Source organism: Protopterus annectens, chromosome 4.part0 (genome assembly GCF_019279795.1).
Source record: "Protopterus annectens isolate FY-2018-M chromosome 4.part0, PAN1.0, whole genome shotgun sequence".
Taxonomy (NCBI): domain Eukaryota; kingdom Metazoa; phylum Chordata; order Ceratodontiformes; family Protopteridae; genus Protopterus; species Protopterus annectens.
The window spans coordinates 1,113,497,500-1,113,524,664 of NC_056733.1; the positions used below are offsets into that span (position 1 = coordinate 1,113,497,500).

The 27,165-nt window shown below is 40.3% G+C and overlaps 1 protein-coding gene across 1 annotated transcript in view; it reads left to right on the top strand.

The window, feature by feature from the left end:
- Window positions 1-27,165, top strand: part of LOC122799792 (gamma-aminobutyric acid type A receptor subunit pi) — a 930,262-nt gene that overhangs the window by 552,421 nt on the left and 350,676 nt on the right. Inside the window, exon 3 of the mRNA XM_044069090.1 lies at window positions 15,363-15,440. Within this exon, the coding sequence (XP_043925025.1) occupies window positions 15,388-15,440 (53 nt within the window). The 5' untranslated portion in view covers window positions 15,363-15,387. The remainder of the gene's footprint in view (window positions 1-15,362; window positions 15,441-27,165) is intronic.

Here is a 27,165-nt window from a genome sequence, read left to right on the forward strand (position 1 = left end):
CGGAGGCTTCAACCCCTCCTAGTTCCCATAAGAAAAGAGATGGACACAAGAAGGCCAAGTCTCTTCCATCATCTACTGCTGGGGACAACCAGGAACCGAGACCTAAGAAGGCCAAACTTTCTAGTTCGGATTTGACTTCCTCGGCCCCGAGGCTTTCGGTGCCTAGTTCTTCGGCGCTGAGTTTTGTGCCCTATATCTCATTGGAACTGAGGGACCCTCGGTTCAGACTTCCATATCGGCACTGACCTTTTCCTCGATGCAGACCTTTCCGGCGTCAATGATTGTTCTGATGCCAGCTTCTGCTTCGACTATTTTCATGGCACTGACTATTCTCTCTGTACCGACTACCTCATTTTCCACACAGACTCTTTCGGCACCTACCATAGTGCCAACTACCACTTCAGCACCAACCTTGTTGGTGCAGGCCTTACCTCCGGCACCGATGATCTCCTCGGTGCAGATGCCAGAAGTACAACCCTTTATGGCTCCGTTGTTTTCAGTGCAGATGCCTATTTTAGCACCATCTAAAAACCCCTTTGTGGGCACCGAGTTTCCTGCATCCTTGAATAGACCTGACTCCCTTCAGCTATGTCTGTGAGATCCACTAGAAGCCTCTCAGAACATGATGTGGTGCACCTTGTGGATCAATTGCTTTTGGCCAGAGGTATCCAACCCTCCAGAAACTGCTCTTCCTTTGGAGGTGATCACCCTTCTCCAAGGACTCCTACTTATTCTCGTCCTTCATTGCCTTTGAAGCCCCCTGCTGTAGCACAGACTTCCCTCACTGTGGCTCCTTTCATGGACCTAACTAAGGAGTTGCAGTCACCTTTATGGCAGGAGAGACTTGTCACTCCAGTCACTGCTCTGGATGCTAGCTGTGACGTATGTACTCCTGTTTTTCACAGTCATCCAGGGACTCCGAGTCGGCGGGCTGATTTGCTTGAGCGGGGTGTGACTTCCTTGGGTGGACCAGCCTTCCAACTCATGGAGAAGGCTCTCACCTCTGTTGATGATCCTGTGCTGTCAGTGCCCCCTTCCTCCTCTGGACCAGAATTTACACAAGACACCTCTGGCGGACACCGGATACAAGGGCCTCAGGACACACTCCCACTGGAGGCCCCTCTTGCACTGTCTTCTCCAGATCCTCCCCTGAGGAAGTTCATCGCAAGAGTTCATGTAAGAGGAAGCATGTGGACTCTCCAGAAGAGTCCCTCACGGAAGACACAGGCTTTGATGATGGGGAAGGGTCTCCTCGGTCACCCTCTGAGGTATCCTTTGGAGATATCCTCAGAATACTTAAGCAGAGAGGTGATTGGTGGCCCTCTAACCCGACCTCCGAAGAGCCTGTGTTCCTGCAGGCCTTTTGTGCCCGGCCCCCTACCTCTTGGGTTACTCCACCTGCCAATGACCTTTCCCGGCTTGTCGTGCAGTGTGCATGGAAGGCTCCTGATGCCATTGATGCCATTCCCTGCAAGCCTGATAAAATCTTGTCCCCTCCAGATAGTGAGCCTCACTGGTCCAAAGGTCTTCCTGTAGATGCCTTGGTGGTGGCAGCAGCAACAAAAAAGGATCTGGAGGAAGAAAGCCAGACTGTCCACCCACCCAACAAAGAGTCCCGGGCACTGGACAGATTGGGGAAGCATACCTTTGCATCAGCAACCTTTGCAGTCAGGTCCCTGAATTATACGGCACATTTTACCAGGCTTCAAAGAGATTTAATTTCTGAGCTCTCTGAAACCTTGGCCGGAGCTGTGTCTGATGAGATCCGGGACAAAGTGGCCTCACAGTTAGCCAGCCTTGAATCGATTTCTAACTCCTCCATGCATCTGATTTCTCATGCATCAGAAGGAGCAGCTAGAGCAGCGGGTGCAGGCATAGTCATGAGACGGCATGCCTCGATGCACTTGTGTGATTTCGCGGAACCTTTCAAGGCTTCCTTTCTGAATGCTCCCATTGAAGCCTCTTCGTTGTTTGGACCCAAGGTTAAAGACACACTGGCTAGGTGTGAACAGGACGATAAGACCTTTTCTGATGTGGTTGTCTGCTATTCTTCCCCTCAACAGGTTTTATCCAGAAACCAGAAGAGTGGGAAGATGTGGCACAAAATGTCTCAGGGTTCTTTCAGTGACACACGAGCCGAGTTTTCCCTTAGAGGCAGAGGGGAAAACTCATATGGAAGACACCCCTTTTGGGGCAGAGGAGATCTGCATAACCAGGGTTCCAGAGATTCTTTCTCTGGCCAGTCCTACCAGCGCTCCTGAAGAGTGGCCCAACTTCTTTCCTCTGGAAGCGGTTGGGGGTTGTTTCTCTTTGTACCCTCCTGCCTGGCTAACCATTACCACTGATTTTTGTATACGAGAGATAATAACCAGAGGTTATCATATTTCCTTTGATCTTTGTCCCACCCCACTAAGGAACTTGCCTGACATTCCACCCAGTCAAAGGGTAAAAGCGGCATTAGAGATTTCAAAGCTGCTAAGAAAAAGAGTCATCCAAATAGTCCCACCAGATCAGACAGGATCCGGATTCTACTCAAGATTATTTTTAGTGCCAAAAAAGACCGAGGACTGGAGACCAATCTTGGATCTCAGTGTGCTAAACAAATTCATAGAAGTACAGAAATTCCGGATGATCACAATATAGTCTATCCTCCCATTATTGGAGGTAGGTGATTGGATGTGCTCTATAGATCTTCAAGATGCGTATTACCACATAAAGGTGGACAGACCATCAAGAAGATTCCTTCATTTCCGTGTGGGCACCAGTCATTACCAGTTCTGAGTACTGCCCTTCAGACTCTCTACAGCCCCCAGAGTGTTCACCAAGTGCATGGCAGTTGTCACAGCTCACCTGCGACTGCAAGGATTCTGGGTGTTTCCATACCTACATGACTGGCTCATCACCGCTCCCACCAGACATCTATTGGAAAAAGCTTTGGCATAATCTCTTGACACCACAGAAAGTTTAGGTATAACTATAAACTGGCAAAAATCCAACCTATCCCCATCCCAGTCCATAGAATTCATTGGGGTCCTGTTTGATACAAAGTACTGCATGGCATCGATTCCAGAGTGCAGAATCTTAAGGATAAAACAACAACTCATACCCATCCTCTCAAGGGAAAAATTGACAGCTCATTCTGTTCTCCAGCTGTTGGGTTCCATGGCAGATTCCATCACGATTTTCCCCCTCGCAAGGTTTCACATAAGGCTTTTACAGTGGTTACTACTCACCCAGTGGTACCCTTTTCAGTCTCCTCTCTCATCTCGGATTCGGGTGACTCAAAGATGCAAACAAAACTTAATTTGGTGGATGTCGCAGAACCCATTGCAATGGTCTCGTCCTTTCACACCCCAACAGTCCAAAGCCACAGTGACCACAGACGCCTCCCTGATGGGGTGGGGAGGCTTTTTCAGGGGAAGACAGTCCAAGGCACATGGTCAGACCTAGAGGCTCATCAGCATATAAATGTCCTAGAACTGAGGGTGGTGCTTCTAGTGTTGCAAGAATTTCATCCCCTTCTTCCATCAGGGACTATTGCAATACAATTGGACAACATGGCTGTAGTCTGCTACATAAACAAACAAGGCAGAACCAAATCCTACCCTCTTTGTCGGGAGGCCATGAGGCTATGGCAATGGGCAATGGCTACCAACCACTTTCTGCTAGCAAAGCACATTCCCGGGAGTTCCAGTGTGATAGCAGACAGATTGAGCAGGTGCATTCTGCAACCACACGAGTGGTCTCTGAATCCTCTTATACTGACGGAGATTTTCAACTGCTGTGGTTTTCCTTGCTGCGATCTTTTTGCATCCCCAATCAACTATAAGTGCAGCAATTACTTCGCCCTTATTCCCCCTCGGGGACAGTCACCCAGGGACACTCTAGTACATGATTGGCCCTCGGGTCTGCTTTATGCCTTTCCCCCTCTTCCTCTCATTCCTCAGTTCCTGAAGAAAGTTGAAGAGCAGGATAATCCTCATTACGCCATATTGGCCTCAGCAAATCTGGTTCCCCTTCTTATGGCCTCACCTGCTAGATCAACCATAGATTCTCGATCCGACTCTGGATTTGATCTCCCATCCACAGAACCTGATTCACCCCAACCTGAACAGCCTGAAGCTCACAGCTTGGCTCCTCTACTTCTAGTGATTGCCAGGCAGACTGATCTTTGTTCCCCAGTACGTGACATTCTTATTGCTTCTCATAAGTCTTCCACCAGAACTACTTATCTCAGCAAGTGGAAAAGGTTTACCATTTGGCTGAAGGAAAAAGAGATAGACCTTTTTCAGCACCAGTGCCGATGGTACTGGAGTCCCTGTCCAGTTTATTCCAATCTGGCCTGTCTGCTTCTACCATTTGAGTTCATTTGGCTGCAATATCTAATTTTCACAATGGTGTCCATGACTCTTTTCTTATGTCACATAAATTATGCAAGACTTTTCTAAAAGGCGTAAATCATTTGATGCCCCCTTTTAGAGAACCTAGCCAGTCATGGGATCTGCCTTTAGTTCTGCAAGCATTGACTACGGCTCCCTTTGAACCAGCTTTTTCTTGCGACCTCAAGTTTCTTTCTTGGAAAACTTTGTTCTTGGTCGCCATTACTTCTGCCAGATGTATCTCTGAACTTCAAGCTCTATGCATCAAACAGCCTTACTTAATCTTTCATTGAGAACTAATCCTTCCTTTCTGCCAAAAGTGATCTCTGAAATGTCCATTAACCAATCCATTGAATTGCCAGTTTTCTATCCCAATCATTCTAAGAGAGGAGAGTATTGCCTACATACCCTTGACATTCACAGGCAACTTCATTTCTATCTGGACAGAACTAGGGCTTCTCGCAAATCAGATCAGCTGTTCCTGGCCTACTCTGGTCCTAGACTTGGATGTGCTGTTTCTAAGGTCACATTGGCTAAATGGTTAAAAGACTGTGCAACATTTATTTACAAAACTCACGATATCCCTCTGACTACAGCCATTAGGGCTCATTCTACTAGGTCTGTGGCAACTTCTGCTGCCTTTCATGCTAGAGCTTCTTTACCTGACATTTGTGCAGCTGCAACTTGGGCTAGACCCCATACCTTCATCAGCCATTACAAATTGGATTTGGACTCCAGAGAAAGAGCGTCCTTTTTGTTCAATGGTGCTCAGGAATGTCCTTCTATGAGACCCTCCCAAGAATAAAGGTAGCTGGGGACTCTGTCCCAGGTGTAAGGAATGAACAAGGATTAACAATATCAGATAAAGAAGTTATGTCTTACCATAACGTTCCATCTGTATTGTTGTTCCTCGTTCAGTCATTACGACCCTCCCTCCTTCCCCCTTCTGAGGCTTATAGTGGAACTCATCATCCGGTTCTGTTAGGTTCTTTGACCAGAGGTAGCCTCTATGTCCTTTGGCTTGCAAACTCAATCTGAGGTAACAGGGAGAGGGGAATTGTGGGTAAGAGTTTAGCTTGAGAGTTTGTGGCTGTCGTGAGCATGGAAGATGGCCGGTTCCGAGGTCGGAACCGATAACCCAGGTATAATGACTGAACGAGGACCAACAATACAGATGGAACATTACGGTAAGACATAACTTCTTTTTCCAGGCTCCAGCTTAAACATTAAGAGATTGGCTATTACTGCCCTTGGAGAATTCCTCCTTGGATCCCCTCCTCAAAGGATTCAGTGGAGGTTAGTGGCAGGGATTGGCTGATATAAATTCATTAAGCTAAGTTGCATTTTGTACAAGGTATTGTGTATTCAGCCCGATATAACACATCTTGTATTCAGCAGACTGGCATAGCTCTCAAGTGTCCTTGATTTGGCAAAAAGCGAAAGATTTTGCCTCATATTTTTTGTTATGCCCCTCATAAAATTGTAGATTTTCTGTTAAATCACTGAGAATTATAGTCAGTCGGTAATTCAAAAGTAAAAAGTCATAACCTTTCAGCCATATAGCTTAAATGCTTGATGTTCTTAAAGGGTAATTTTCATGTATCTTATGGGCCTCTATTATGGGAGGTTTAAGGTATCACACAGTAAAAACTCGAGCTTGGCCAGGTTTTTCTTGTAGTTTTTACTAAATGGTCTGTCTGTGTGACCTTTTTACATTTTGGTTTGGATGTTAGTTGGGATATTTGCAGACACCTTAATAGGAATGGACATCAGCTGAGTGCAAAGACCCTGCCAAACAGTACACTTAAGTTGTGCTGACAAGGTTATAAGAAGGCCAAAAGATGCATGTTCATATTTTGTGGGTTTGGCTTTATTGGCCTGAATGTATCCACAAAAACTTAAAAAGAAAAAAGTAAAAACTGATGGCCACTCAGAAGCCATATAGCTGAAACACTTGATATCCTTAAGAGGTCATTTGCATATATCCTGTCTATTACAGGAGGTTTAAGGTATCACACAGTGAAAACTCTAGCAAGGCTAGGTTTTTCTTGAAGTTTTTACTAACTGGTTTGTCTTTTGTGACCGTTTTACTTTTTGGGTTTAATTCTATGCATTTAGAAAATGCATGTTGATGGCAAACATCTTCTGGTATTAGCATTTTAAGTGAATTAGAGTAATATTTAAAACATGTCCCATGATTCTGGGTCTTTGCCCCTCCATGATTTTTGTCGTGGTCCATGATTCTTGAACAAAGACATTGAAAGCTACATAGACCACTGTCATCATAATCTTTTTGTTGCACCGCAAGGCTACACCTGCCTCACAAATATGTGGCGTCCAGAAGAACATAGCAGGAGGACAGTGGTCTGGAGACTGCTGTCTGGAAATGCTTACAAATGGCTTTAATGGTGTATACTGTTTCAGGGCAACACTACTAACACTAAATATGTATGGTTGTGTCACATTAACCACATAAACAGCAAATTAACTGCACAACAACTGTTTCTTTTGATTTACAGCCTGTAGCCTCTACAGTGGCATATTTGATGAGGGTTCAAATGGTAGATCTATCACCAGATGAGCTAATAAGAAGAGGTAAGATTCATTTTCCACCACAGGAATACCATCTGGTGAAAATTAAAAGCCTAGTGACACTGGAGACACAACTGAAGGATGAAGATGTTTGAAGACAGCAGAGCATAATCACTGGGGTCTATATCATATAATCAAAAACACTATTAGTCAAATACTTATTAGTCAAACACTAATAAGCGAAAACCCTAAATATCAAACAAACGTTTCAGCAAAAACTTTCCTTGGGTTAAAAACCAGTTTGCCATCCCAGCGAACTACACAAAAACATCACCAAATAAAACCCATTCTATGGGGGGGGGCAAGCCCCCACCCCCCCAACTAAATATATGAACTCCAAGATTGCACTACAGTGGGAAAAGGGCAAATCCCTGATGATAACTGGCTGGTTGTTTTCCCAACAAAACGTTTAGCTGAAATGTTCATTCAACATTTAGACGTTTCACTTATTAGTGTTCAACTAATAAGAGTTCAGCTAATAGTGTTTTCAATTATATGATATAGACCCAATCACTGAGGGCGTGAATGCAAGAATGGTGTAAGTATTTGCATGCACTGTGTGTTTAAAATGCAGGAACAACATTTTATCTTATTTATTCATTTTGTAACTGAATAAGTGAGCTGTCCTGTCTTGGACCTTTTCAAGGTGGCAGTTTGTATCATTAAGGACAAGGGCATATGCCATAAGTAAGGACTGTGAGGAATAAGCAATCAAACAGCGTGTCTTTGCGATGTTAAATGAAACACATGCATTCAAGGAAAACTAATGCAGACATGGATAGAACATGCAAGTTTCACAAAAGCAGTTCTCAGAGTGCAGGACTGAACCCTAAATATTGTAGCTGTGAGGCAGAGATCTGAGCTACTGAGTCTCTGTTTTACCACACCATAAGAGTGTAGGAGTATAAATGCCAAAATCCTCACAAATTACCATACAAGTGTAGGAGTATAAATGTCAAAATCCTCAAAAATTACCATACAAGTGTAGGAAAATAAATGTCAAAATCATCACAAACTGCTGTATGAGTGTAACAGCACAAATGTCAAAATCCTCATAAATTACCATATGAGTGTAGGAAAATAAATGTCAAAATCCTCACCAATTACCATATAAGTGTAGGAGTATAAATGTCAAAATCCTCATAAATTACCACCCGAGTGTAGGAAACTAAACAAATGTCAAAATCTTCACAGATTACCATACGACTGTAAGAGTACAAATATCAAAATCCTCAAATTACCATATGAGTCTAGGAGTGTAAATGTCAAAATCCTCACAAATTACCACACGAGTGCAGGAAAATAGCTGTCAAAATCCTCACAAATTACCATACGAGTATAGGAAAATAAACGTAAAAATATTTATAAGTTACCATTCCAGTGTAAGAGTATAAATGTCAAAACCCACAGAAATTACCATAGGAGTGTAGGAAAATAAATGTCAAAATCCTCAAAAATGACCATACGAGTGTAGGAAAATAAATGTCAAAATCCTCAAAAATTACCATACGAGTGTAGGAAAATAAATGTCAAAATCCTCCCAAATTACCATACAAGTGTAGGAGTATAAATGTCAAAAACTGCAGATAATGGCCACTTGCTGTTCAACTTTTGTCTACCATTAGCCACTGAAAAGCTTCACCACCAGAAAAGGGGGGGGGGTATTAAGAGTTGCCATGTCATGTAGGAGATGGGAATGAATGGATCAAAATTAAATCAACTGGAAGGTGAATGTTCTTTACAGTGATCACCGTAATTCCATATGTTAATCATTTTATCAGTTGGTAGACACTGCAGAACAACATTATACATGCCTGCGGCTATGCAAAACTTCAAACTAATATTCAAAGAACCTTGGAGGCTACAGACAAATAAATATATTCTCACTTCTTCTTGTACCTTCCAGAATGATCCTGAACAGCTTCTGCTGGAGCAATATACAAATAAAATACCACTGGTGATAAAGCCCTTATTGTGTTTGCCCCAAACCTAAGTCATAAGCTACCACAGATTTTGGAGTTACACAACCACAACTGTTTTCAACTTCACTGAGTGGGATATCTTGACTCATAAAGAAAAGACTTCGGATTATGTTCTGTGATTACATAGTAGTTATACATTACTGTACTCACTAAATAGTAAAGAAATTCACCAGTAATCAAACTAGATAGTATGCAAATAATTACCGGTATCACTGGGATGTTCCAGTTATTCATAAGATAGGTTAGGGGGAATTCTGGGTACAGTCCACATGTCCCTCTCCTCCTCTTCCTCCTCTGTGGGTTTTTGCCAGGTGCTCCAGTTTCATGCTACATCCCAAAGACATAGCATAAGTGAACTGGAGGTCCTTCAATTTACCTTTAGGCATATGTCTTGTATGACAGAAAGTGTCTGTATCTTGTGGTGAGTTGATACCTCCTGCAGCATTAGTTTCTTTGTTATGAGCCGTTAGATGTCGAACAGTCGGAATGTCGTATAAAATTCGATATTCGACATTTCCGACTGCTCTACCACCTAAACAAGTGCTACTGTGGATCAAAAAGGGGGGATTTTTGGCATAATTGCATTCGCAATTATGCCGAACTGGCGTTCTGCAGTCGAACATATTGTGTTAGACAATTGGCCGTATGACCAAATCCATGCATACCATATTATATATAGGTTTACATTCATTTACCAGAGTTATGCTTGGTCGGATCCACTTTGTGCAAAGTCTGAAATATGAACGTTGAAAATGCCGAATATCAATATGTCCAACTGACAAATCTTGTCCCCTTCTTGATCTATGTTAATTCTTGTTCCTAGTGGTAGGGAGTTTCAAATTCAGGATTTATTTTGGGCATACTAGAATTCGGCATTTCAAATTTTCATTGAAGCGTTGCAATTATGAGATCACTTGACAGAGTGCAATTCAGGTAATATATATATATATATATATATATATATATATATATATATATATATATATATATATATAAATAATTTATTTGCAAATGTTCCATAATTCTTGCCTTAAGTATACAATCCAATTTACTGTACATAAATTATGTAGTGTGCTCCCTATGTCACACCTTGAAATGAAAATGACCTTTAGCTGAGTATATTAAGCACCTGGTCAGCATAATCCAATCGATCAGACTAGCAATCAATCCATAAATAAGGTTATACCTGCTGTAACATTATCCTAGCAATGAGGAGCTGGACTCAGATAAGGTGAAAGATGTCAGGAAATGAATGCTGCATCCACTGTTAGAAAACATGGCATTATGCAATTCTCATAGATGGACTTTAGATGTTCAGATGACTGGCAAGTTCTGTCTTCTGAAAATGTCACCTTGAATATCCACAAATCCTGGCCTTACTCTGGATGTACTCTCAGAACTATCTAGAAAAATATTTCCTACTTCATACTGGTACTACGTCTTTCTTTGCATATCCTGCTATAATTTCCTACACATTTATTTCCTCACACATTTGTTGACCTTGACAACTTCTCATTTGCCTTTCTGTTCTTCAACGTATACCTTATAAGATTCTCCCCTTTTTGCAAGCTGATCATCATTTTATCAGGACTGACTTTTTTCAGCTCTCATTGTCTTTCCTGCTTCCTTCTGTTCTAACTGGTATACTTTCTGTCATTCTCCTTCCATCTGCCATTTTACTTTTTGAAGTCTGTGGTTTATTTTCTCAAAGTAATTCAATCCATCCATGCTGACAAGTTAAATCTGATTCTTATAACAATGTTGTGGAGTTTACTGGGCAGGTTCTTCGAGATCACTCACATACCACAAACACACATCTAGGAGAATTTAGAGCCACCAATCAACTGACCATGTCTTTGGTAGGTGGGAGGAAACCAGGGTACCCAGAAAAAACCCACATGAATACAGGGTATTAATGCACAGACTCCACACAAAACGCATCCCAGCTGAGAATCACCACATGATTTAAGGTAAAGAATATATTTCTACCTGTATATTTTTATCACAGAAATGCGTCACCTCTGACAACAATTACCACTGTTTCCACTTACGTTTATGCCCTATGTTCATGTTCGACCAGTGGCAGTTTCCTGCAGCACTCTCCAGTTATGACAATAAGTTCTGTAAAATATTAGTATAAATACCAAACATATGCTTTTGTATGTCATGTATCTGGGCTGCACTTGATGTGAGTCTCTGTTCAGTGGCTACCGTGTCTAGATAAGTATCTGTTTCTAATTCTGAGAGCTTTTTCCATAACCATTTTAGAGTATTGGTTCTAAGATAATTTTGTCAGACACTGATGAAAGTACAGCAGATGTGTTCAGTTAATATTTGAAATATTCACATTCCCTTTAATAGTTACTCTAGCTCTCAAGTTACGTAGTTAGGAAACTGTCTGGAATTGTTTGTCATCTTATTTTAAAATGTACCTTCAATGTAAAGTTTGCGTATACAAAAATTAAATGTTCAACAGTTTTTAGGTCTTTGCAGCCTGATAAAAAGTATACAAAATAACCACAAAATAAAGCAGATAAGTTGTCTATAGAAAAATAAATTGTTTAAGTACAGTTTAGGAGAAAGAATGACCTAGGTTTGTCACAGACCATTTTCAGATATTACCAACTGTAATGAAAAAAACTGATGTAAAATGCTCCATTTCAAAGGTCATGTTGGGACATTTACACTTTTCCCTATCTATTAGGGACAGAGGTGCTAAACTGGGAGTGAATTTGTTTTTACCTATCATTCATCCAAATTACAATTGACTAGAGTAAGAGAACTACTTTGCTTTATGTGGAGTGGCAGACAGCTTTATTCTGTGTGATATATACCTATTCCTCTAACATGTTCTTATTTTGCAAAAGAAATTGAGCTCTCTTAAGCAGGATTTTATTATACTACTGGACTTGCAAAGGTGTAACAGGTCATACAGTCTGCTGAAGCTATATATGCAAGTGTGAGGTCACCTATCAGTAGCCTGCGTCATAGTGAGAAGTGAAACATGGCTTTGAGATAGTCTGCATAGCTTTTATGATTTAGACCCCTGAATTTCTTTTTTTTTTAGTCATAAAGCATTGTGTTAATTTCAGTTATGACAAGTGTCTAGACACTTTTGTTTTGTTGTACCTGGAACCCAAACGTGTCTGGCCGGACTTTTTCCTCATCTCTAGCTCCTTGTCAACTATCTGTCTCACTGCAAACATCAGATACGTTTTGCTAAATACTGATGTGTGTCTGAACCGCTCATTTTCCACTACTTTCCAAATTCCAAATTTATCAATCACCGTTTTACCAACTTCATAAAGTATGAAATAAGTTTGATGCCTCTATACTGCCCACAGTTGTGAATGTCCCGACATACTGAGTTCATAGGTTAGTACTAAGCTAATTGCTCTTGCGAGCCATTTTAAGCCTAGCCAATTACCCCTTGTGAGACTCAAACCCTGGACCTTGTGTTTGTAAGGCAAACACCTTAACCATTAGGCCACCCTTCCAGAGTCACCAACTCCCTTTCCTACTTGAATACTTATTTTCCAGTGGTCTGGGATACATCTTCTTCTCCATTCTGCTATGAATATCCTCTGTGCACATTTCTCACCTAACTCACTCAACATTATGATCAAATCTGCTGTGACCACATCAGAGCCTGTTGTTTTCTTTGACTTCATTTTCTGTAGTTGTAGACAGATATAGAGAGATGTTGTAGATAGATATATAGAGACAGGGTATGAGGATATTCCATGGAGATGTGAGATGCAGCCTGCAAAATGCTTTAAAGTTTAGTGTTTTTTTTTACTTAAACTGCCTACTTGATAAATCGAAGTAGACTCATGTAAAGACTGTGAAAGCTTAATATATACAGCTTTTGTCATAAAAAATTATTTTCACACTTTATGAAGTTGCTAAAATGGTGATTAATAAATTTGGAATTTGGAAAGTAGCAGAAAATAAGATGGAAAATGAGTGGTACAGACACAGATCAGTCTCCACTCTCATAAACAGATCAATTGTTGAAAACCATGTGCCCAAACTCTGGAAAATATCCTATGTACATCCATACATAAAGGCAGGACCTCCACTGAACTTAATAACTACAGATCCATTGCTTTACTCTCCCCCCCTGGCCAAAATCCTAGAAAAATGCATCCATACCCAGATGCTAAACTATCTCCTAGACAGCAACATCCTGTCACCTACTCAGCATGGTTTCAGACCAGCCCATAGTACCACTACAGCCCTCCTCTGCTTCACAGACACAGTAAACCATCTCAGAAATGAAGGCCTACAAGTGCCAGCTCTTTTTTTGGATATGTCCACAGCATTTGACACAGTCTCACACCAAATCCTGCTAAACAAACTAAACTAATATCATCTATCAAATTCCACTCTTACCTGGTTCCAAAGCTACTTAAGTGACAGGTACCAAGCTGTGAAATGAGAAAATTCTCTCTCTCCTCAGCTGCCCATAACTATAGGAGTCCCACAGGGTTCTATCTTAGGACCACTACTATTCGCAGTCTTCACAAATGACCTCCATACCTCCACACAGCATGCATCTATCATTCAGTATGCAGATGACACTACCTTAATCTGTGCTGCACAAAACATTCCCACCCTCCCGCAAACAACTCAACTAGCATTCTCTGACATTGAAAACTACCTTACCAAAACCCAACTTATCCTCAATCCAAAGAAAACTCAGCTTATGATTATAACCAGTTCTAACAAAAACACTAACAGTCAATTCACTACCTACTCCACTAATGCTACTCCAATTGCTCCAGTGGCACAGGCTAAGCTATTGGGAATAACCATAGACTCCCACCTAAAATTTGATAGTCATCTCAACTTAACTATTAAAAAATTACATGACAAACTGGGATCACTCTATCGTATCAAACCATTTCTTACCAACAACACAAGATCAGCCATTGCTCGCTCCCAACCTCTGTCCACCCTACTCTATGCATCTCCCATTCTGACTAATCTCAACAAAACTGAACTAAGCAAAATGGAAGCCTGCTGTAACAGAATTGCCCGCTTTGCTGCAAATTGCTCATATAGAACTCATCACTGTACTGCTTTGAGACAGCTCCACTGGCTTGAACTGCCAACCTCCTAACCTACAATCAGCTGTGCCTCTGTTATTCTATCTATTACCTCCCCAATAAGTGTCCTGCCCTCAAAAACCTAGTACAACATCTCTCAGCCAAAATGCCTCTTAGATCATCAAGCAAACTACTATTAGAAGTTGCCAACAGCTACAATAGCTTTGGAGATGCACTATATAGTAGTTCAGTGGCTAAAAAATGGAACTCTGTCCCTACAAGCATTCAAAACACATCATCCAAAGCCTCCTTTAAAGACCTCATCAGGCAACATCTCAAGGAAAGTTGGCAGTGCCATGATTGCTCCCTAGGCTAGTGAAAGCGGATAACATATACATACAAAATCTAGAGCACTTGATAATAGTTTTCAATCTTACTCACAAACACTGGCTAATCTACAATGTATGTACTGTACCTGTGTACTATGTATGTATTCTATCTGTGTTCCAAATTTCAGCTGTACACCACAAATCTATTAATTACCTTTATTTTTAAAATTAATATTTTTTTGTTTATTCTCTCCACTGTAACTGTTTATGTGCCGCATTCCACTGTAAAAACATGTCTCTTATAATTTGTGTGTATACTGATCATGTCTAAAAACTAAATGTGTCTGTAATTTTTCTTTGTGGAGCTTTTCTCCCCGGGCCTCTGCTGAAAAAGGGCCTTTTAGGCTCAGTCAGACACCCCTGGTTAACAAATGTAAAATAAAAATAATAAAATAAATAAGTGCCTTATTGAGTCCTAAAGGACTGACCAGGCATACTGCCAAAAAGAGATATAAAAAACAGAAACACTTAGCCTGAAATTCTGATTGGAAGATGGAGGTGCAAAGAATTATTTTTTTAGGGAGTGGCTGTGGAACAGTTTTCTTGAAAAGATGGACATGCAAAAACAGTGACAAAATTCAAGAATGCATGGGATAGGTGTGAGGTAGTAGTTCTTTTGGTGAAAAAGAAATAAGCTACTTATGCATTTCCAATCAGGTCCCATCTGCTATCAAAATATGCGGCTATATGTACAGATCCTAGAGATTTATGAAGAATAAGGGTGAATTTTTCCATAAAATGAAAGTATAAAATAAAGTACAGTAGCTGGCAGTTATTGAATGGTAATGGTTATCGTAGAACATCAATACTTACAGTACAAATTGAATATTTTAACATACACACAGGAAAATGAAATACTAATTTATTACTTCATATATTCAATTGGTTGATTATTCTTGTATGTTTTAATGTCATTAAAGTTTCTCAAGAGTCTTATAATGTTTTCTTCTTTTTTTATGTTGAATACAGAAATTCTGACATTTTTCATTCAACAATGTGCTGGAAATCTCTTCACTTTATTTCTACGTGCCTCTTTGTTACAAATGGGTAAGAGAGTTAATTAATTAATGGAATTAAAATGTGTATGATTTAAATGACAGTGTCAATTTATGGTGAAACGCAAGCATAAGATCTTGATTAGATATAGTATATGTGGGATTAATCAGTGGGGTTATAAACTAGGGGCTTCCTGACCCTGTAATTCTGTAGTACGAAATAATCCCTATGGAAAGTGCACTAACAAGAGAGATTCTTATTCCAACAAACTGCTGTTCTTAATTCTATTTGTCTCTGATACAAATTATTATGTCTAGCTGTACAGCACTGTGACCTGCTGTTCATTCAAGAGTCTGATATTAAAACATACATATATCTATATCTATATCTATCTATCTATATATATATATATATATATATATATATATATATATATATATATATATATATATATATATATTCCTGTTACTGCACTGTAGTGTGATCTCGGAGTTAGTGTATTTAAGTAGGGGGGATGTGGGGGGGTGCAGTATTTCTTTTGTTATTTGCCGGTTCGGAAAACCGGCTTTCGTGATAATGCACTTTCGCGGTAGTGTAGTTTCACTCTTATGGGTGTTGATGTTCCTTGCTCGAAATTTTATATCTATATATATATATATATATATATATATATATATATACCTCCCTCCATAGGTATCACAAGGGATAAGAAACTAAGAGTAATGCTACTCAATGCCAGAAGTCTAAACCTCAAGATGCATGAACTCGAAACTCTCCTTAGCATGGAGAAAATCAATATCTGTGCAGTAACAGAAACCTGGTTCAAGGCTCCAGAGAGCACCCCAGCACTACCAGGTTATAACTCATACCATGCTTTTCGGCCCCAAAACTTGGACCGTACCACAAAAGGAGGAGGAGTATCAATATTCGTCAAAGATGCCCACACCTCCAGGTTGGTGGCACAGCACGAAGCATCAGAGACTATCCATGTGCAACTACAGTGGGTAAAACTGCCTTCCAGTTTATAGCCTGCTACAGACCACCCTCCCAAACCCAGGAACCCCACTTGGCCTTCCTGAGAACACTGGAAAATATGAAGGTCTCTCCAAACACCATTATATTGGGCGACTTCAACTACCCAAACATAGACTGGGAGCATTACTCTAGCTCCAACACCCTAGCCCAAAGGTTCCTAGAATTTATAAACTCAAATGCTATGGAACAACTTGTTACCACTCCCACAAGAGGGGAAAACATACTGGACCTGATCATCACCAACATGGGGACTCTATGCTCCAGACCAGAAGTGTATCCCTCACTGGTAAGATCAGACCATAAACTAATCTCACTGGATATTCACATCCCGACTCCACCCCTGCCCTGAAAACCACAGTGAAAAACTTCTCTAAAGCAAATTTCACACTCCTCAAAACTGAGGTGGAATCCTTCAAAGCCCCGGGCCTGTGGAAAATATGGCCCAGACCGCAGAATCCTTTATAAACGCATTCTATGAACACCTTCAGGAATGCATGGATCATGCAATCCCAAATAAAACCAAGACCCAATCCTCCAAAGGCAGACGTCCTGTCTGGTGGACCCCAGCCATAAACAAACTATACAATAGAAGAAGGAAGCTACTACATGATAGAGCAAAATCCCAAAAAGGGAAGGCATCTCTGATCAGTATTAGCAAAAAACTACGGGCACTCATAAAATCTTCTAAGGCCAGCTTCGAGAGAAAAATTGCACAGGACACTAAGGATAATCACAAGGCTTTCTTTAGTTATGTTAGGAACCTGGGTGGGAATTCCCAGATATGCTCAGAATTAGTCCAAAATGACAAAAAATACACCGAACCCACAGACATTGCCAACATCCTAGCTGACAGGTTCAGTGCAAACTTCTCCCCCCCCACCAAAAAGGCAAATATTTATCCCAGCAGAGTGCTGCCCCCCCCTTGACATCTCAGATGCTCAGGTAAGAGCTGCCCTCTCTAAAGCAAAAAACACAGCATCAATGGGACCAGATGGTGTCCCGGGTTGCGTCCTACATGAACTCCAAGAAGAGCTAAACCCAAACATAAATCTACTGTTCAATCTTAGCCTTACTACAGGATATGTACCCAAAGAGTGGCGTACAGCAACAGTGGTCCCTCTCCACAAAGGTGGTGCCTCAACGGATCCTGGAAACTATCGCCCCATAAGCCTGACTAGCTTAGTCTGCAAAGCTATGGAAAGGATCATCATGGACCTCATAAATAAAGATATTGGGGACCTACAGACACTGGATCCTACCCAGTTCGGCTTTGTTAAGGGCAGATCCTGCCTCTTAAACTTGGTTGATTTCTTTGAAACAGTCACCAAGGCCATTGATGAGGGGAAGGTGGTCCACACAGCCTACCTGGACCTCGCAAAAGCCTTCGATACAATACCCCACTCGGGCATTATAGATAAGCTCACCTGCTTAAATATAAACCCCTATGTCACTAGATGGGTTGCAAATTGGCTCAAGGACAGAACCCACATGGTTAGAATTGCTGGAGCCATGTCAGACTCCAAACCAGTTACAAGTGGCGTCCCACAAGGCTCAGTCCTGGGACCTCTCTTGTTCGGTATATATTTCTCGGAGGTACTGGCCAACATGGAAGGACTGTGGCTGACTAAGTTTGCAGATGACTGCAAACTGGGCACCATAATCAACTCTCCAGCCAACACAAGCATCCTCCAAAAGGGCCTCATAGAAACAGACAACTGGTGCCAGAGCCATGGCCTCAAGCTAAACGCCAAAAAGTGTATAGTCATCCCCTTTGGAAAAAACAAAGTGCCCACAAATTACCACATAGGTGGTAATCCATTAAGTACAGAAGAAGTAATTAGGGACCTGGGGACCCAAGTTGATAGCAATCTCTCATTTGACAACCACGTGGCCAAAGTGGTTAGAAAAACATTTTATATAGCCCACCTAATCATGAAGGGATTCACATCTAGATCAGGGGAGGTCATCGTTCCTCTTTACTCATCCCTCATCAGGCCCATAATTGAGTACAATGCCCCTTTCGGGATGTACATTACCAGACACCTGCAGCAACTGGAAAGACCCCAAAAGTACCTCACCAAGAGGATCATAGGGCTCAAACAGATGCCATATGCTGCCCGGGTAAAGAAACTCCAGCTCTACTCAGTGGCATACTGCCTGCTCACAGGCAATCTGTGCCTGATGTATAAAGCCATGTCCAACCCGGAATTAATGGACATGCTGCACCTCAGAAAATCCAAATCCCATCGTGCTACGCGCTTGAGAGACTTGAACCTCAGCACTGAAATAAATAGGACATGCTGGAGGGACAGATTCATAACCCAGAGGCTCCCTTCACTCTGGAATAAAATCCCAGTCCAGGTTAGGCAGAGTCCCTCATTGACTCTCTTCAAGAAGAATCTTGATGAGTGGATGGGAGATCGTAGGTCTACCCCGGGTATCACTTCTGTGTCACTGTTAGACAGAGGCACAGTATACTAACCTCGAAAAAGGGCATAGCAAAATTAATTTAAAATGGGTGGCGAAAGCCAAACACACTCTGGCTAGGCTTATAAATGCCCTAGGGCAGATAGCCTAGTATGAACCTATGAACCTATGAACCTATATATGTGTGTGTGTGTGTGTGTGTGTGTGTGTGTGTGTGTGTGTGTGTGTGTGTGTGTGTGTGTGTGTGTGTGTGTGTGTGTGTGTGTGTGTGTGTGTGTGTGTGTGTGTGTGTATATGTGCATATATATATATATATATATATATATATATATATATATATATATGGGATCCATACAGATCCCCAAATGCACTTTCCACTGAAGCAGAAATCACCGAGCATACTTCGCCGAAAGTGCTGTTCACCGAAGCAGCACTTTCGGAGAAGTATGCTTGTTGTGCTAGTCATGTGGATAAGGGAAAATTCCCTCTTCCCCACTGTAGTGTGACCTCGGAGTGAGAATATTAAAGTAGGAGGTGTGTGTGGGGTGCAGCTCCCATATGAGGGGTTGCAAGGGGGCTTGACTCCCTGCATAGAAGTAGGTTTACTGTTGTATTTTTTTTTTAAACATACTTTACCATAAGTGCTTTTGCAGTGAAAACCGCTTTCGGTAAAGTATGTTCTGTGATAATGGATTCGGACTTTTGATCTTTCAATCAAAAGTCCTAGATCTATATATATATATATATATATATATGTGTGTGTGTGTGTGTGTGTGTGTGTGTGTGTGTGTGTGTGTGTGTGTGTGTGTGTCTGTGTGTCTGTGTGTCTGTGTGTCTGTGTGTCTGTGTGTGTATTTATTTATTTATTTAAAAAAAAATTTCTCTTTAAGATTTATGCTGAAATCTCCAGCCAGTTGTTTAGTTTATGGGCTATAATATGTATAGATTTAAAGCTATGATGCCTTACCATATTTATTTTCCTTTAACTGATTTTGTAACACTTTCTAATTCTTGTGCTCCCATGATTTCCTTCATTGTTTTTTAACTGCTGTCCATGTTTATTTTAATTTGTTTTGTTGTCAGTTATTGTACTCTATGGTCTTCCTTGGGAAATAGCTGAAGGATGTCTTTGTGTATCAACCCAGTAGACCAGTTAATAAACAAACAATAAATAAATGAACACCTATATACATAAATACATTCATACATACATGCACGCATGCATGCATACATACATACATACATACATACATACATACATACACACATAATGCTGAGATTGCATTATACTGAGTATGTACAACATGCTAAAATAAAAACAACTGCAGCTCCTATGGTGTGAATTTCCATGTATAATGTACACAATTATGGTTTGAAACATATCAAGTAATTTAAACTACTTACTGCAGAATCAGAATCTTTCCAAGTTAAAAATGAGTGCCAACAAAAATGAAAAGCATAAAGTACATGCGTTCAGTTCTTTTTTCTGATGTCTGCTTTGTCATTTTCATGATCACTAGGGAGGCTGAGTCTATCCTAGCAGGCAACAGGCATAAGACATATACCAGTCCTGGTGTGGGAACTTCTCCATTTTCAGTAGTGCATTCCTACCCACAAACACACTCACACATACACATATATGGACAGTTTGGTGGGTCACCATTTTTCCTATTAACGTGCTTTTTTGAGATGTTGAAGGAAACTGAAGACCCTGACAAAAACCCATTATGGATACAGAGATACAAGAAAGACGTAGACTCCACGTTGGAGGGTAACTGAACCAGAATAGTTTCCTTGCAATGTATTTTTATATTACTGGGGAGCATTCACTGCAGATTTAAATGCGACTGCTACTAAAAACTGTTCCTTAAAGTGCACTCAGAATGGATACCTCACGGTACGAGACCTGCTCTGTGCTGCCTGTTTCAGGAAGAACATTTTCTAAATTGGGATCAGTAGTATAAAGTCTTTACCTCTAGATATTAGAAACGTTTAAAGCAGTCCTCTTTTATTATTTAAATTAATATTCTCATTGAGATTGTTTTACAACTAACAAGTTACTTCCAAGATTCATATTTTATTAATTCCATTTTGTTCTACATTTTAGATTCCGTTATACTTCAGCAGTTGCGATCCCTCTCAACCAACTGCATACCAACCATTTTTCATTTTAATCCTGCCTTGTTCTGTACTTCTAATCATTACTAGCTATGCACCCTTCTTTGCTTTCTCCTTTTTTTGTATTTTATTTGTACATTTGCAAATTATTCCATTACTCTTTATTATTAGTAAGAAATATTTTATTCTAAAAAACAGCTTTTGTAAGTTATTCCATTACTATTTATTTTCTAGTACTCTTGTTAATGCTAACAAAATACTTCTCTCTTTTGCCATTATGTGCACTAATGGCTAATTTTTACATTGTTTATGAAGTGGTGCTAATTGTTTCCAATTGATCTAGAGCTTACAAATATATACTTATACTGGTACATACACCACTTTTTTCATTTGTTAATTAGGTAAACATACTCTCTGATTAAATGAGTTGTTCAGAGCCAGGCAGTAGGCAAATGTAGGCTGGCAGAATCAAACCCTAAGCTACAGGAAGACATTCATTAGGATTGCCTTAATCCTCTACACTAAACTGCCAGACAACTGCCGATACTGCAGAACTCTTTGTCTACTATAAACAGAATATGTAATACTTACCTATGTCACTGGCTATGACGGGAAAGATCTTTAGACTGAACTATTTTCCTGGTTAAATTAAAAATTAGTTAATTAATAGTATCCTGTACTTAAGAAGGTGACATGAAAATGCATTCTTTGGATAGTTATTCACTTGGAATAACTAAGAGATCAATACATAAAGCACTTAGCTCTGGAATGACTTAATTCTTTTTTATTTACTTATTTATTTATGTTGGCTGGTTAGTCCCATTAGGTCAGATGTATAGTAAACTGAGGAGACTGTCATTTTATTAAATTTCATTTAAGTATTTAAATCATAAATAATGCATCACTAAAAGACAAATAAACAATGCACAATACAAGGTACAAGTATCAGCAAGGATAGCGCTGCTTAAAGTCATAGAGCGAATACCATAAATTAAAAAAATAGTAATAAAAGAAATATTAACATTACTTGTTTGATTCAGAAATACAGGGTTTATATAACATATTAATTCATTTCATACACCCAAGGTAGCTAAGAGAATTCAGGAAGGTATAAAGAATTAATCTACAATTGTATTTAATTAGCTAATAAACATAATTTCAATTTCATGTGTAACAAATCAAAGTGTAGGCTCTGACAGATAAAAAACTAAAAAACAAGGCCAAAAAAAATGTTTTATAACAACAAACCTGTGCAACTAAGCTCTTTATAGCCAGTGGTGTACCAAGAATATTTGACACCCGAAGAAAATATTTTTTAATTCCCCGCTCCTGTGGAGATTTTTTTTAACACAGCCTCCTGAATGACAATTGCTTTTAGTAATAATCATGAAATGAAACAAATTTATGGCCAGCCAGGAGCAAGCTAGGAGCAGTGATCAAATCTCCAAAAGACTCAGCCATCCTACAGGGAGTCTTGCCCCAAACCAATAACTAGTGTCAGAATCATGGACTAAAGCTAAATGTCAAAAATAAATTATAGTCTCCTTTGGAAAGCTGAGTACGGCATTGACAACACATTCCTAAGACCCTATATTTCTGGATTTGGTAACTTATGTGGACAGATGACCCCAAATTTTATTAAAAACAGATTAAGATGAAGAAAAATTAGGGACATTCTGAGAAATCTGAAACAGTACCAACTTGGTTTTAAAATACAGCACTGAGAGAGAGAGCGAGAGCGCACAGATTGCAGCACACCATGCAAATGTACACTAGTCATGTAAAGGCAGACTATAAACTAAGCAAACAATATGAGAGTAACTGGCAGACCAAACATATTCAAATTGAGGGCCATTTCAAATATGTTTCATACAATGTTCCAATTAATTTCATACAAATGCACATCAGCTGTTAATGCTCACCTTTAAACTGAGCACCAGTTATTTCATCAATAACACAGCTAGCCAGCCCCTCCCAAGAAAAAAAAGCATAAATATTCCAATTTATTTCACACAAATGTACACTAGCCAGCCCTTAATACCAGACTTTAAGCTAAGCAAATAAAAAGGATATATTCCCATAGCACAGCCACCCCCCACCCAAATATTTCGGTTTATTTTACAAAAATGAACACTAACCAACCTTTAAAATGATATGAAAAGGACAAAGTTAGTCAACCCCCCCCAAAAAAAAACATAAATATTCAGATTTATTCACACAAATGCACTTTAATGGTGGAATTTAAACTGAACAAGTGAAAAGGACAAGTTACATTCATACACAGCACAGGTGGACAACCCTCTCCTACAAAAAAGGATAGAATCATTCCACTTTATTGACAGAAATATTCACTTGCCTGCCTTAATGGCATAATTTAAGCTGAGCAAATAAAAGGGCAAGTTACATTAACCCACAGCCCAGCTAACTAGCCCCACCCTACCAAAAACACAAAGAGGGCAGGAGAGTACAATGAAAAAAAAGAACATAAATATCCAGTTTCAAAATATTTAAACAAATGTGCACACACACACACACACACACACACACACACACACACACACACACACACACACACACACACACACACACACACACACACACACACACACACACACACACACACACACACACACAGATACACACACACAGACACTCACACACACACACACACACACACACACACACACACACACACACACACACACACACACACACACACACACACACACACACACATGCCTAGCCACCATCCCCCTCTTCCCCCTCCAAAAATAAGAAGTCAGAGACTTGAGGACACACATAGACAGTAAGCTAGCCTTTGATCGTCACGTGTCTACAGTATTGAGAAAATCATTCTATGTTGTGCAACTTATAAACAAAGGTATGGCATCTAGCAGACCACTTCAAGGCCATATCCCTGTATTCTGTCTCGTACAGGTTGTTGAGGGGAGATCTATGCCTGGCATACAATGCATTATCAGACACCACTCTGATGGACCTCTTGCATATCCACAATACAAACAGCACCAGAATCACCCGTTCTAAAGACTTAAACCTTGACTGTGATATAAATAGGACCTACTGGAGAGAGAGGTATGTATCACAGAGACTACCCCGTCTATGGAACAGGTTTCCCATCCATGAGAAGGAGATCTCTTCCCTAACCCAATTAATGTCTCTAATGGACACATGCAGGCTGTAAACGGTTCATCTTCCAGGCCCCTTCTTGTAAATGTTTCATCTCCAAAGCCCCTGCTTACACTTATCAAGGGTATTAAAACTTGTCAGAGATTTGGGATGCATGGCTGGGCTTAAAAAGCCCCTTGTGGTCATTAGCCTACTAAACACCTATGAACCTAATAGGAGTCAATATGCAGAACAGGTACGAAAGGTGAGACTTATCCTTTTGTAGCTCAGATGAACAGCGTATGACAAACATTTATGACCCCAGCTCAAGTGAAGTGACAATGATATCTGTGTTAAACCAGATAAATAGTACTTGTCATGTTAACTGGAGCTACTGTAGATATGAGAAAGCTCATTTAAGGGTAAAAGCACTTATCTATTTGTTTTTCATTAAACAAGTTTTGATTTCTAAAGAAGTTGAACTCTGAAATTCAAGTGCATTGTCCTGTTTGACCAGCCTTGAGGTATATTTATTTTTGATGTAAATGGAGACACTTCCACCTTTAGTCCCTGCCTGATCTAAATGTGTTGAAGGCATTATAACCTTCTAATGTCAGTGTGCTCCTCTCCACAGCTATAAACCATGTTCCAATGACCAAACAGACATTGGCATTCTCTAGGGTGAAGAGACCTTCTAGGGAGTGGAATTTGTTGTTCAGACTACTAGCATTGAGCAGCAATACCTTTAGATTTTCTTGGTTTTGATTTGCTTTATCAGAGGTACTTTCAGTTTGGCCAAAAAGGCACTATGAGGAAGACAGTGTTTTAGCTAATATCCGAAACCCTAAAGGAGAGAGATGCAAACCATCCCTGGCAAAACAACATTTTCTGTTGACCATCTTCTTCCATGCTGACAAATATGTCACCCCCTTAAAATGACACCAGAAACTAAGCAAATTATTAATGTCGGTCATCTTTTATTTGGTATTGTGGCATTATCCTTGGAGTAGGTAAAATGCTGCTCAGTGCCAGGCTCATACCAGCCTGGGACATGTATTCCAAGAGCTCCATGATGTCTTTCTTCATATAGTCTAGGTTGGTACATCTCAGGTCATTTACAGCCACATGGACTATGACTGTGTCATACTGGTACTTGTGGTCCAATGACCTGAGTACATGCATAATGTGGTGGATCCTAGCCCCTGATAAGCAACTGACCTAAATTTTCTCCTTACTCAGCCTGATGAGAGGGACATCAGTGTGTCTCATGATGGAGTTTCCAATGACCAGAGTGTTGGATTGTGTGGTGACTTGCCTTATAGGCTTAGAAGTAGAAGCTCCATGAGATGTGGCTGTATGTGTTGGTGCGGGTGTGGTTTTGGAAGAGTGCATTTGGGGCTGCTGAGGATATTTGTTATGTTTACTTCATCTAGGAGGTATTTGGGATTAAGAAAGGTTACATTTAAGTGCCTCAGCATATGTGAGTGTATGTGTCTGCTTTGAATTGTGTGTGATGGGTGTAAATTGTATACTAATGACAACCTTATATGTCAGAGCTTTGCCTGAAGTGACATTCTGTAAATGCATCTCTCACATACCAACACAGTTTGTATGAGAAATTAAATGGTTGTCAATAAATATGAGGCAATTTCTGCACTGCCTCAGGATGCCCATATCCACCATGCAGCTAACAGAGATAGTAGGAAAGTTCATATCCATGGCAACAGACCCTTTTTTATTGATTTCACAGTTGGAGTGAGAATATAAAGTAATGTCAGGAGTATCCAGTTTGCAACTCTGGGGTTACTGCTTGTCACTGCAAACTAGTCATCCTGTTTGTAATTAGGTATCATTGAAATTTCAATGGTGCTTTTACAACAAAAATATTAACTCAAGGTGTCTGCATCTGTAGAGGGTATTGTAAAACACCTTAGGGGGAACTAATAAGTACAGCCTGATGATTTATGGATGGAGTATTTAGGCAGATATTCTGTAGTTAGAAACAAATCAAGCCGTACGTACTGTAAACAAAGAATTAGCTTGTCAAGAATGATGATAAGAAGGGAGTCCCCTGAATGGCTACTGCCTGGCTACTACTAATGCTGGTCTCACCACAGCTTCACTCTACTGGGATACAATGCTCCTTTCCTTCTTCTCTCACCAGAAGGAAAACGTTAGCACCAATCCCAAGATGAGAAGCAGGCTACAGCCTGTCTGGTGACACAGTCTTGTCACAGATGATGCAAGAGTCTGTAGGCTTGTTGTAACCTTTTCCTGGTAGATGCCTTGAAAGGCAACCAGATCAATCAGGAACATCAAGCACAGACACTCACTTCCCAACCAGAAACAGTCAGTAATCAATGCACTCTGCTCCTTCTCTCACCAGGAGCAGAATATAAGCACAAATTCCATGCTGGCACCTATGAAGCAGTTATTAGACTTTCCAATGATCAGCAGTCTCCAGGAAATAATGTTCCCATGCTCCTTTCTTACCAGCAGCAAAACAGAAGCACTAATCCCAAGATGACTACTGAGAGGCAGAATACATCTTCTCCAATAATTGGTGGTCTTGGAGTAGATGTTGCAGATTTTAAAGGTAAGATGGAACACTGGGTTAATATCCTAAGCACTGGACTGTGCACTGAGCAGTTAGATATGAAATAGGGGGTAACTCAAGCTTTAACTAAGTGGAAAGCCACTAATTTTAAAAGAGCAAGATAGATTTAAATAGTTGAAGGGGAGTGACTTCACAAAATGATAATTTTGTGGTTACTCACAATAGACAATGAAAGAGGAGAGGGAAGGATATATGTGGTCAAATTAACATAAGGGGAAGGTAACCAGAAAGACAGTTGAGTTTAAGAATACAACAGCATCAGGGTGGGAGAGTGGAGAAAAACTTAATTTCTATATGACTCACAAGAGACACAGCTGTGGTCTCTTTCCTAGTTTAAATATGCAATTAAAAGCAGAATGCAAGTAAAACACAGTGTAATGAAAATAAATCACAATATACAAAACAGAAGAAGGCAATGAAGTATTACAAAATACAAGAAAGCTATTGGTAGCT